This window comes from Pseudoliparis swirei, chromosome 20, assembly GCF_029220125.1.
Source record: "Pseudoliparis swirei isolate HS2019 ecotype Mariana Trench chromosome 20, NWPU_hadal_v1, whole genome shotgun sequence".
NCBI lineage: Eukaryota > Metazoa > Chordata > Actinopteri > Perciformes > Liparidae > Pseudoliparis > Pseudoliparis swirei.
In genome coordinates this window covers 15673779-15686609 of record NC_079407.1, presented here as the reverse complement: position 1 = coordinate 15686609, position 12831 = coordinate 15673779, and the positions used below count along the sequence as shown (strand labels likewise).

The 12831-nt window shown below is 40.4% G+C and overlaps 1 protein-coding gene across 1 annotated transcript in view; it reads left to right on the top strand.

Moving 5' to 3' along the window:
• Positions 1–12831, top strand: part of frem2b (FRAS1 related extracellular matrix 2b) — a 53202-nt gene that overhangs the window by 20638 nt on the left and 19733 nt on the right. The window contains exons 3-6 of the mRNA XM_056441066.1: positions 3228–3374; positions 7736–7966; positions 11144–11269; positions 11487–11738. Of these exons, the coding sequence (XP_056297041.1) occupies positions 3228–3374; positions 7736–7966; positions 11144–11269; positions 11487–11738 (756 nt within the window). The remainder of the gene's footprint in view (positions 1–3227; positions 3375–7735; positions 7967–11143; positions 11270–11486; positions 11739–12831) is intronic.

Genomic DNA, 12831 nt, shown 5'->3' with positions numbered 1-12831 from the left:
TGTATTCTGTCTATTGAACAGGATTCACAGGCTTGTCCCAATGTGTCCGGCCTAATCAGAGCGGTGCTGGCTCTGTGGGCAAAGGGCCGCCTGTCTGTCTGGTTGAATGAGCAGGCGAGAGTCCATGGGGCACCGCTTCACATGGACCAAGTAAGGGCTGTCTGCGACGTGTATTCTGGGAGGAGACAAGGGGCACTAAGTTGGCACAGTCCAGTCGCTCACATTCTTTGGCCTCTCTCAAAAGACTTCTGCCCCTCAACACACATCCAGTATCTGAGTGACCATAAGTCGAGTTTAAAAGTGCAGCTGCATGAACTGTACAAGACCTTTTGTTCAAAGGTTCATAACTCATAATTAGCATGGAGAGGGTGTGACACATCACTGGGGATTTCCTTCCCTTTCCAAACAAAGAGTGCTGAAAAATGTCTTTGAAACCAACAAGAGAAAGTGCAGGCAGGCAGGCAATTAATTCAGTGAATGAATTTAGATGACTAGCCACTGGAATTTGTCGGACTCTGCTATAACACATGCGTTTAATGAGAATGTGGACATTGTGTGAAATACAGTTTAATCTACACTTCATATACCTTAGCTTATGCGATGCATTCACTGTTTATGATGTACGTTTCTGTACGAAACTGCATAGCAGTGTGAAGTCCCACCATACGAGATGTGGATATTGTTCACTGAATTCTGTCTCACTGTTTTAAGTGCTGGTTAAAGATTAACTCTGGTGTTTTTCTTGGAGCCTCTTTGAAGTGGTCTTTGTCCAACCTCTGCTTATCTTAATTAGAAAAGAAATCTGGAGGAGTGAAGTGATCCTCTAGAAACGAGCACCTCCACTCCCAGCTCCCTGAAGGCCACACTACAGTTTCGGCACTTATAGTTCTCCTAAACTCAATATTTGCTCATGTCATGGTGCGATTGTATGTTGGATAAACTGTGAACATAAATTATTATTTCTGAGAGTTTAAAGCGTTGCTGGATGTATCCTCCTCAGATCTTGCCGGATATATAAAATGAATAATGAATAGTTTGTGAACACTGTTCAAGGCAAAAGAAAAAGGTGTTTAACGTGATTCATGTTGAAAGTAACAGCTGCCTCTTTGATGCTGAGCTTGATGTGTAGGCTGTTTCTTTAGTGTTGTTTAAAAAAGTAGACAAAACTTAACCATTTCATGCTTTTATTGAAATGTATGATGTACTTGGGTTGAATCCCAACATTAAACAGCTCTAAAATGATTATATTCTCAATTTTCTAGAATTACGCTTACGATCAAACGTATCAGCCGTGTTATAACTATTTCAAAGTCAATGCCAATGGGTGAAATTACATAAATACCCAAGACCTTCTCGGTTTCCATTACTTCCTTCTCAACTCAGAGATCAGACCTGCAGTGTTCACCGGTGGCATGCGTGCCATGCAGCTGGCTTTAATCCAAATGGAGTAGGGAGGTCCTGTCATACACAGGTCACCTGTCTCTAGAAGAATGATGTGGAACACACAGGGAGTGTTAATCCGACGCTGTGGTATACCTCAAGAATGTATGAGGTGAAACATGCATCACTGTTACACAAGAATGAAACAAAACATGTTTTGCAAGTCTCTATTTCCAGTTGATATCATAAAACAAGTCAACCTCTGCATTTGTTGCATTTAACTCATTACAGTTTTCAAATGTCATATTTTTTTCTTATTGCTAGCTTTCCGAAAAGCATAACAGAGATCATGCTTGTTTGTGATTTTATTGGATTAGATATAATGTTATACAGACTTGTAAAACAACGTTTCCTCCTTGTCATTTATTCTGTGCTTGTCCGATATGATAGTGCCCATAGTGTTTGTAAAGCTAATGCTGGCATAACGCTAAATCAAAATGTATTTGGGATTAACAGACACAAGTGGGTTGATGGCTGAGCGGACCAACAAAACAACACCAGCCATAGAAATTGCTGGTTGTTTTTATAGAAGTTTCAACAATTACAAACACCATTTTGTGGAATACAACTAAATGATTCAAAGAAATTGTTAATTTTGCAAGAGAGCAAAAATAGAGCAGTTTCTCGTATCAATACAACTCAAGCTTTCGACAATCACCGAGTCTGTTTGAAATTTAAATTTAACTTTAAGCTAAACAAAGATCTGTTTCTATCTTCTGTATTCTTCCTCTTTAGGCATTTTTGAGAAAGCACAATAAAACTCTCATTATACGTACACTATTAGGCCAACGGAAAGAGCTACAGGAAACATTTCACACATGCACACACACACACTCAGTCAGACATTTTTAAATGCATGCATGCTCACAAATAATAAAACACCCAGGGTGAATGTGTATAGGTCTCACCTTGCCCATTGAGCAAGGACATGGACACAGTGGAGCGCTCAGCTGCATGTAACAGATTTACGGACCATAACCGAAGAGGTGGGGTGAGGAAGACGCTCTCAGTCAGGCCTAACACAAACAACAGGAACCCTCTGGACAATGTCCCTGCTGTCGCCCAGCGATTCCACAACTTTCAGAACGGCCAGATGTTAAGTGGCTCAGTCATCTGTATCTTGTCCTTCTGATCCAATACAGCAGCGGGCACCAGCTCTCACTCCACAGTCTGCTGAATGCATTCATGCCCATTTCTAGGAATCAGTGAATACTTATTTAGAACGCTCTGGAAATTGAGTTTGTTCCTGTATGACCCAGTATGTGTATGTATTTGCACTGCTTGTGTCAGTGTCTGTGTACCTTTGTGTGTGTGTGTGTGTGTGTGTGTGTGTGTGATGCCTTTGTAAGTGGATCTACTTTGAGTCTATGGTAGCAGCGATGCCCGCCTTGGCCTCGGCCTTTGAATCCAAGATTAAAAGGCAAGGATGACATAATCCAGTTCAGACAGGAAACAGACACCTTTTATCTTAATTAGAAATGAAGCAATTAGACGAAAAAGCTAAATTCCTGTAGCATAAGGATGTGCATCCCTCCAACCTTCCACTGAATGCTGGCAAGGAATCCCAACGCCAAGTCCTAAGGGTAACCAAGAAGTCCTTCTAATCAGGGTATTGAACATTTCTATGCTGGCCCAGAAACAGAAAGCAACGTTAATATTCACAAATTATTATTGAACAGACTATTATGTCCCAGAAAGGCTGTCTGACCTTTCGTCTGTGTTTTCCCTTTCTGTGTGATGAGTTTTATGGAGTTTTTTTTAACTTGATCAACTGTATCTGTTTTCAGGTGGCAACAAATTGAAGAACCAGCAGTTCCGTCTGAACTGGGCTTGGATCTCTTTCGAGAAGGAACACTACGTGGTGGATGAAGAGGTCAAGTTCCTGGAAGTGGTGCTGAAACGTCGGGGCTACCTGGGGGAGACTTCATTCGTTAGTAAGCAGAAACTTTTAATTTAATAATTGATTTTAATGAGAGAAAAAAATATTCTCTACAAAATTAAGTAACAAGAGTAAGTAACTATGAATGTAATGTTTAGTAAATAAAACATATTTAAAATATATGAAATAGATACTGCAAAGTAAAAGGTAGAAGTGAGAATCTTTTTCTTTTTTAGGCACCAAGAGATACATGTGGTATATTGTGGTATATATTCCTGTATCCACACCAAACACGACTCAGTTGTTGATTTGCCGAAGGACATATTTAAACAAACTTTGACTGAATCTGCTGATTCAAACAGACAAAGAAACAAACAAAATGAAGAACAAACAGAGCTCACAGACACAATTACATTCAGACTTATATATTGCAGGACAACTCTGAGGCAGACCTAGACATCCTTTAGGGTCACAGAGGTCATCCTTTGACCTGACTCTTCCAACCAGTATTTACGCTGCAATGACACAAAACAGCAGGACAATGCCTCGGTGACTACACATGCACATGAGAAAGGTCACCCAAAGTTGGTGTCCATGGAAAGACGCCATTCCAAATGTTAGTCAAGGAAATGTACTGTCCGGAACTAAACAGGCAATGACTCTTCATCCGGTACAAAAACACGCAAGCTGCTGTAAGTATTAATGAGTGGTGGGAATTCTTACTAGTGGCACCTTTATTCTGTGCTTAAAAATGTATTAAAGTGACCTGATGTCAAAGGTCAAATCTCATAATTTGCTCTTGATATGCTGCAGGGTGTCAGAGTAATAACGCATCTCTGAGGTGATATGGTCGGGACATTTAGCTAACCTTCCTAGTGTCTCACACTGCACAGTATATCTGTACCATCTCTGCCACAATGCAATACATATGTAACATTGTAAAGCAGATAATCATATACTCTAGAGATATACAGGCAGAAAAATGAACTGAATGCCTGTGATGACCCCACAGTGATCTCTTAATTTATTTATTTGTATGATGATTGTTTATTTATTGGTGGGACCAGTGTTTATCCGGGGACCAGTTGATTAGATTTTGGGATCGATCGGGTCAAAGGTCAAGTCAAAGGTCATGAACAGGTCAAAATCTTAGAACTCAAAAAGTATTGAACCGCATGAAATTTGGTGGGATGATTTATCCGGACCAGTTGATTAGATTTTGGGATCGAGGTCAAAGGGTCAAAGGTCATGAACAGGTCAAAATCTTGAACTCAAAAGTATTGAACGAATCGCATGAAATTTGGTGGGATGATTGTTTATTATCCGGGGACCAGTTGACTAGATTTTGGGATCGGGTCGGTCAAGGTCAAGGTCATGAATGAACAGGTCAAAATGTTCTTGAATAAGCCTGAAATTTGGTGGGATGATTGGTTATTATCCGGGGACCATTTGATTAGATTTTGGGATCAAAGGTCAAGGTCAAGGTCAAGGAAAGGTCAAACTCTTTTTTTTTACCATAGCACGATACATTTTTGTCCAATTGGCATGCAACTAATGCCAAAATGTTCATAATTCAATGCCCAATCTTGTGATATGTGAAGGTATGCGCTCTACCGAGTGCCCATTCTAGTTTATTAATGTATTAATATTATACAACAAATTGTCTCTTGTGTAAGGAGCTTGGTCAAACAATCACATTATTGTCCTTTGTTTTGGTTTTCTAGAGCATCACTACTGTTTTATTAATGGTTACATTATGAATTAATGAAGCAATATATTTTGAACTTTGGATGCACTTCGTGTTCAGTGCCTAGAGAAAACATGCCTTGAATTTTGAAATTGTTCAAAATGACTGTGCTTTCAAGTCCAAACCAAAGCTTTTCATGTTGCTATTTTCTTATGATTGAGCATGAAGGGGAATGATAATGGACGAGGCAGGATGATGTAGCTCTTCGTGTCGGTGATGGAAAGCACAGAAAAGAAGCTATAATTTCTTCCTTTTTTCAGGTCAAGACCATTTTATTTTACAGCTTTCTAAATGCATAAATGTTGAAATATTTTATGTTGTCCATTTCCCATGATATGAAGAGCACATCCTACGGCATTGATTTCTTTGATCATACACACCACTTTCTTACCAAGAACGACATTTGCTGACCTAAGTAAAAGCAACAGTTTTGGGCTTGGAATATGAGCTGATCATATTTAAATATACAGCACACCAATTTAATATTTAACATGTTACTTAAGAAATAAAAAATGTTCTCATACATGCTTAAAAATCATCTCATTCCCCCTGCAAGTACACGACTAAGAACTCTATAATATCCTGACCCTGTAACGTACAAAATAACAAGAAATAAGAGCATTCCTTACTTTCTCAAAGTAATCATTTAGAGTTTCCCTATCCCTCGGTTGCTTTGAGGATAGGAGAGCAAAAGCAGAACACCATGTCTGCAGGCCACCAGCAGCCTGACAATCCACCTGCCTCAGTGTTGCAATGAGAGAGTGACTGATCCCTGGCCAGTACCTTCTCCTGAAGTCTGGGGATATCTCTTCTTGCCCAGCCCCACCTGAGTAAACACGGATCAGAGGATCCCACTGCTTCACTGGTCAATGAGCACAGTACAGGTGTCACCAGTTTGGAGGCCACAGCGGACCCACCTGCCGTGAACCCTCAGCGTGGCTGCTGTGATCAGTGTTATCCAATCCAGGCATTGTGCAGCAGATAGTCTGGAGCAAAGCTACTCCCTCCTCTCCCAACTCTTTGAAGACGACCGATTTTGCAAGCTCCATTGAACTTGATCATTTTATCCAACCACATATGTGCAGGGGCCTTTTCCTTCCGTCTGTACTTGCATATCAAAGCCCACGTTTTATTTTCATCAAAGAACAGAATGGTAATTTTCTTAAAAGCCCAAACTCATACACTTCTCAATCTGTGGTCTTTTAAAGATCTTGTGTCGTCCTAAATCGATATTTCAGTTTGTCTCTTCTCTTTCTTCCTTCCTCAGTTTTAAACAAAATGCCCATTAAAAAAATGTTATTCATGCTTAAACTAGATAGATAGATAGATAGATAGATATATACTTTATTAATCCCCAAGGGGAAATTTGTCGTCACAGTAGCAGCACCAATAAACTAAACACACGAGAATAAAATATAAAATATAAAATATAAAAAACAGGGATGAAAGATATAGATGTATACAAGTAAAATATAAAATACAAAATGAAGTATATATATATGTATATAAAATGAAACATATATGTATATATACACACACACAAACAAATATAATACAATGACTGTGCAAAGTATACAAAGTAAAATATAAAATAAAATATATATGTATATATATATACAACATATATGCATACACAATACAATACTAATGACTGCAGTGTAAAATTAAATTAAATATTAAAATATTAAATATAGACAGTGTGCAAAATGCAAAGTGTGTGTATGTGTGTAGTGTAAATAAATGAAATGTGTGTGTGTAGTGTAAATAAATGAAATGTGTGAAGTGCAGATCAACATAGTGTAAATATTAAGTTATTATTACAGTTATTGCACTAGGATCTGGCAAGAGGTGATCTGTTGTAGAGCCTCATAGCCGTCGGCAGGAATGTTCTCCTGTATCTGTCCTTGTGGCAGCGGAGCGTGAGGAGACGTCTGGAGAAAGTCCTCCTCTGTCCCTGTAGTAGGTGGTGGAGAGGGTGGTCCGGGTTGTCCAATATGGACAAAAGTTTCAAGTTTCAAGTTAGTGCTTCATTTATACAGTCATCTCTTTTTTTCTACATTTATGGAAGCCGATGGGATCGCCTTGCTGTGCGGTTAGGTTCTTTCTATTTAGTGCCAGACCCCTGCTGCTTGTTGTGTGGCCAATAACAAAGACAAAGCAGAGACTGTGTGACATTTCACTAGCTTCAGTGATCCTGCTCAACAGGAGTCTTGCCAGTGTCACAGCTATAGTGACTGTAGGCCCCATCAAACAGCTCACATGCTAAAGGTCAGACATTGCAAGTCAGCCTCCAATCACTGCTGCTAAGACCAGGCTGACATGAGGAGTAATTGGCTTTATTCCCACCGTTGGAAACACTGAGGGTGGGAAACTGCACCGAGAAGATGGGCAGATAGTGTCGGGTTAGACCAACTGGGACCTGACATTTTCCTGGAAAAACATTTGTTCGATTGTATTAAGATTCAATCTGCGGAACTGTGAGCAACACCGATATCACGATGCACAGAATGCACATACATTACACAGAAATGGGTTTAATAAAAGAGTGGTATGAACAATTAATATGAATGGTTGTTGTTAGCAAAACCTGCCAAAGTGATACGTTCTCTGGTATGCCTGGCAGATGCCACCTGACTATAATACCCTATATTTTCTTTCCACTTCCTAAGGTATAGGCACGACGGATGGCACTGCTCAAAAGGACAACGATTTTCGGGGGAAATCTCAGAAACAGGTGCAGTTCAATCCAGGCCAGACCACAGCCACCTGGAAGGTGCGGATCCTGTCAGATAGCGAGTACGAAGTGTCAGAGACCTTCCAAATCATTTTGTCTGAGCCGGTGATGGCCGCCCTGGAATTCCCTGAGATTGCCACTGTAGAGATCCTGGACCCGGATGATGGTCAGTAATAATACATGTTTACAAAGTTAATTATGTTTAGTTTTAATAAGATCATATAAATAACTTTTTAAAAACCCAAATGAAATATTGGCAAGGCCCTTAAAAATAGTTTTGGGGCTTGACAAGTAAACACACTCAGGTCATTTTCCAGCTTTCTGAAATACTGTTGGGCTTTTGAGGTCACAAGGTCGAACAGTAAATCATCGGACATCGTTTTGCATAGATGTTCAACAATCATACAGAAATAAATCTAGATATTTTTAATGGGGGTTGCAGCCTCAATGGCCATAATACACGAGTTGGCTACTCGAAGGGCAAGTGACATGAGCTTTCTCCGTTGGTTAGAACTTGAAAATAATATATAGAAAGCAGGCAAAGCATTTTTAGGGAATACAGGGAAACTAAAATGATAGACAAGTCATAAAACTAGGCTACATCTCAAGGAATGCATTGCATTTCACAGATCTATGTTCGAGTAACTAAGGTGTATCTTGTTCTAGCAGCAGAGATGTCCGTTAGGTCCAGGAGTCATCTCAGCTGTATTCACGGTTTAAGGAAATGCTTCTCTCCATCTGCCCAGTAACATCAGAGCACATGATACTCGTTATACAGAATTGATTCAATTTAAGGAACTGACAACATCCTGAACCCAACTTGATTATACAAAATTCCTACATAATGAGTAAAAAGTAGGGCTGTCAGCGTTAACGCGTTAATCTATGCGATTAATTTGGCCGCGATTAACGCACTAAAATATTTTAACGCAATTAACGCAACTTTGTTTACTTCCGGTGTGCGTTGAAGTTTTTGCACTGCTGTGAGTGTCAAGCCGCGGCAGTCCGCCTCCTTCCTCCCGTCTGCTCTTCGATATTCACAGAGAAGCAGAGGGCGACGTGTCGGTGACCGGGGCGGAAGGTGCAGGTGACTTTTTTTTGTTGCTCCGCCCCGATGCGCGCGCAGACGCGCCGGCATGGAGCTCTGCGGCGCACGAGACGGAGAGCCGAGAAGTGTGAACGACACGTCGAGACAGAATGACATGCTGCTGTAGAGATGACCAACAACAGACGTTTAGTTTAATAAAAGAACAAAGACGTCTTGAAGAAAAGAACCTTACATTACTTCTGCTGTAATCTGGCGCGATAGAGAAAATGACAGGGGGGCGGGGCCTCACCCTGATATAATGGTGGGGGAAACAACTGGGATGTGTCACATGCAAAAGCCTTTAAAAGGTGAATTTACATTTTTTTGTAAAATCGAGAACATGAGCCCAGCCTCCAGAGGGTTAACGTGACATATTTGAATGTCAGTCAGTTTACCAAGGCCACTGGTTCTGCTGATGTTCAATGTTAAAGATGACAGGACCAATGGGGTCTCTAATACACCTTTTCTTACTAATCTGGATGTTTCACTGAAGAAACGATTTATCATCCACGATATTAAATACCTCGCTGGCACTTTATAGGTAGGAGCCTCTTTGAAAACACAGCTCTGTGTGAAGTGTTGTCTTTAAAAAAGAATACAATTAAACAAGTGTCTAAAATACACGCTGTCTGAAGGGATTAGTAGTTCATTTAGAAGATTTAGTCTTTAGAAGAAAAACAACTTTTTAATCGCGATTAATGAATTTCAAAATGTGCGATTAATTAGTTAAATTTTTTTAATCGATTGACAGCCCTCGTAAAAAGCAAACCATAATTATTCACAGTATTTTCTTTCCACAAGTGTAGATAAACAATGTCTTAAAGAAATATGGATATAACCACGCTGACCTCTCTTGCATCTGAAATGAGCTCTGAAAGCAGCTTGACTGTGAGTGAGCTGAGATCGATAACTGCACAGTATAAATATGGATACTGCACCTCCTCACCCCACAGCACTTTATTGGAAAAGGAATAATTTGCTGTCAACAATGTATCCTAATTAACATGTTTAGTTGGGAATTTGTCTCCAGAGGGCAATCAACAAAACTGGCATCTATTTCTCCTTTTTTGTTTCTTTATTCCTTGAACAGCCACATGAATATTATCATATCATGATACTGTTTATGGTTTCTAAAGATTGAATGCATTTTGGCCTCTCAAGGTCAAATAAACTCTGAGGCTCATACAAATTATTTTTTCATTTCTTTTCACTGAAAGCAGAACGATGGAATAGCCCAGAGGGTGCCACCATGAAACTGTGCATAAATGGTCTCACACCGAAAACAGCTTAGTGTTGGAAGAGTGGTCGCATCATCCCATGCAATTATTTGCTTTATAATCAGGGAGGGAGAGGACGTCAGTTTAGGATCCGTTGTGCTTAGCAACACCTTGTACATGAGGGTGACCACACCGCTCACTGAGAGGGAGACAACGCCTCTGTTTGAGCTTTTTGGATTTTATGGCTGAAATGTTGCAAGCTCATTACTTTCCTCGTTGTCATATGCAGCTCGAAGAATGAAGGAGACAAAGAGATGGAAAGCTGCCAGTAAAGCTGTTGAGTAGAAAAAAACTAATCGTTAACTTGTCTCCGCTTGCAGACAGAATGAACACACCTCTTTTATTCAAGCCTATTTTTGTGGGAACATTTGAGATAAAAGTGTGTCAGTCACATATTTCTAATTCTAATTTCCTTCAGGACTCCTTACTCTTTCCAGAATCAGCGTTGTCTTACATAGATAACATGTTTCCCATGCACGTCTCTCTGTGTTATTCTGTGCATCAGTGTAAGCCGACTCTGGGTTGTAATGTTTGCTGCAGATAAACAAACAGTAGAGGGTGGCTTTTGATTCATCATGATGGAAGCAGAGCGGTAATGAGAGCTGTCAGTGTTTGTAAGCTGCACGCCCGTGTGTTATTGACGCAAATAAGGTCGCGCATGATTTGATGTTTTGAAAGCTTTTCCCTTTTCTTCATCTCTTCTAAATGATTCAGTTCAGTTCACCTGATATTCGAATTATCACATTCAATTTGCCATAAAACGTATTATACACAGGATAGTGCAGGGTATATGCAGGTGTAAAGGCTTAACGCACCTCCGACTCTGTAACTGACCCATCTACCTCGTAGTACATCCACCTCATCAATGACCACGACAGCGCTGATCATACTGGAGTGATGCAATTGAACGTTAAAGTATTACATTCCAATAATGTTAACGCACTATGTCCGATGTGTGTGGATTTTTTCTCATATCCAGAGTCCACAGTGTTCATACCCTCAGCCACATACAACATAGAGGAGGACATTGGGGAGCTGCTCATCCCAGTGCACAGGAGTGGAGATGTGAGTCTGGAGCTGATGGTCATCTGCTTCACTCAGCAAGGTAACGTAAGAACTGTGTGGGGCAATGGAAGGGGTCAAATAAAGTGAAGAGAGTCATTTCTAGTCATATAGACTAGATAGTATGTCAGTGTAAATGTTGTTAATACAATGAAAATTAAAAAAGGAAATCATATTTATGAATACATCTTTTGGTGAAAGAGAGTTGGCTGTATTGTGACTAACTTTGCTGTCTGTAATTCTGTTTTCTGCCCACTAAGTTTCGGCCACAGGCACCATCCCCACCACAGTGCTGTCCTACTCCGATTACATCTCCAGGCCCGAGGACCATCACAGCATCCTGCGCTTCGACAAGGGAGAGGTGGAGAAATCCTGCCGGGTGGTGATCATTGATGACTCCCTGTACGAAGACGAGGAGAGCTTCAATGTCACCCTCGGCATGCCGATGGGAGGCCGTCTGGGCTCCGAGTTCCCCGCAGCTCGAATCACAATCATCCCCGATATGGAAGACGGTAAGATGACATTTCACTGATCAGACCTGTGTAGTGAAATGAAATACAGTGTCAAAGTAATGAATTAAATGGCATTGCATATTGAATCCCTTTGTGGTATTTAGAGACACGTCTTTTTCTTCCTTTCACTTTTTTCAATTGTGAGTAAAGCCTCAAGAAAAGTCAGAGTAAAATTGTTTCTTGGCTAGAAGGGCGTTCATCAGATTTAGACGGAGCTGTTAATGTCTTTGTTCAATTCCTTATTTTATACACGGAATGGATAAGCACTTCGACAATAGCTGAGAATTAGAATTGAAAGCAGGTTTTTAAGGTGAATTATCTTTTGGTGAATTGATCAAATGAGAATTTTTAAACAGTAAGGCAGGTGGGCAGACAGACTGCAAAGATTGTTGTGCACGTGTATTTGAATGTGATTTTGTGTGTGTGTGTGTGTGTGTGTGTGTGTGTGTGTTTGTGCTTGTCTGACAACATCTCGGGGAGTAAGCGTTTGAGCGTTTGAGCGTGCGAGCCTCCTTCCTGGAGGCGAAGCCTTTATCTCGTATCTGCAGGCTGAGACTGGAGGACTGATAGTCGTCTCCCATGTCTTCCTGACGCCTCTTTGTTCCCCGACACCTGACGGCCATTCCTCAGGTCTCTATCGCTCTGACACATCTCCAGAAGCACCGCTCTGAAGTCAAGACTCTGTGATCGCAGGCAGCCAACAGCTAAGAAAAGACCGGCATGATTGCGGAACCATCTTTTTTTTCTCAAATCAAAACCCATGTAAAGCTACATAATCGGGTTGATGATACTATATTTAATTCAGCATTATGTTATCTAATGGCTTGTTTTAAGTAGTCAGATATGAATGTCCATTGGAAAATTAATAATTTTTTACATTAACTTCACTGAGATGGATTTTAATCTTCCCCAACTGCTAAAATTACAAACAATAAGAGTTCTTTTTGAAGAGACCGTCATATGTCAAAGAATTTAATGCGAAATGTAAAAATATCCTGAATTGTGTACAGCGTGAACTTGATCGAGCTCGCTAATGAGTTTCCAATTAAATGAAATTGGTGACGATGGTCCTGCGGCTCGCACTTTTCCCCCT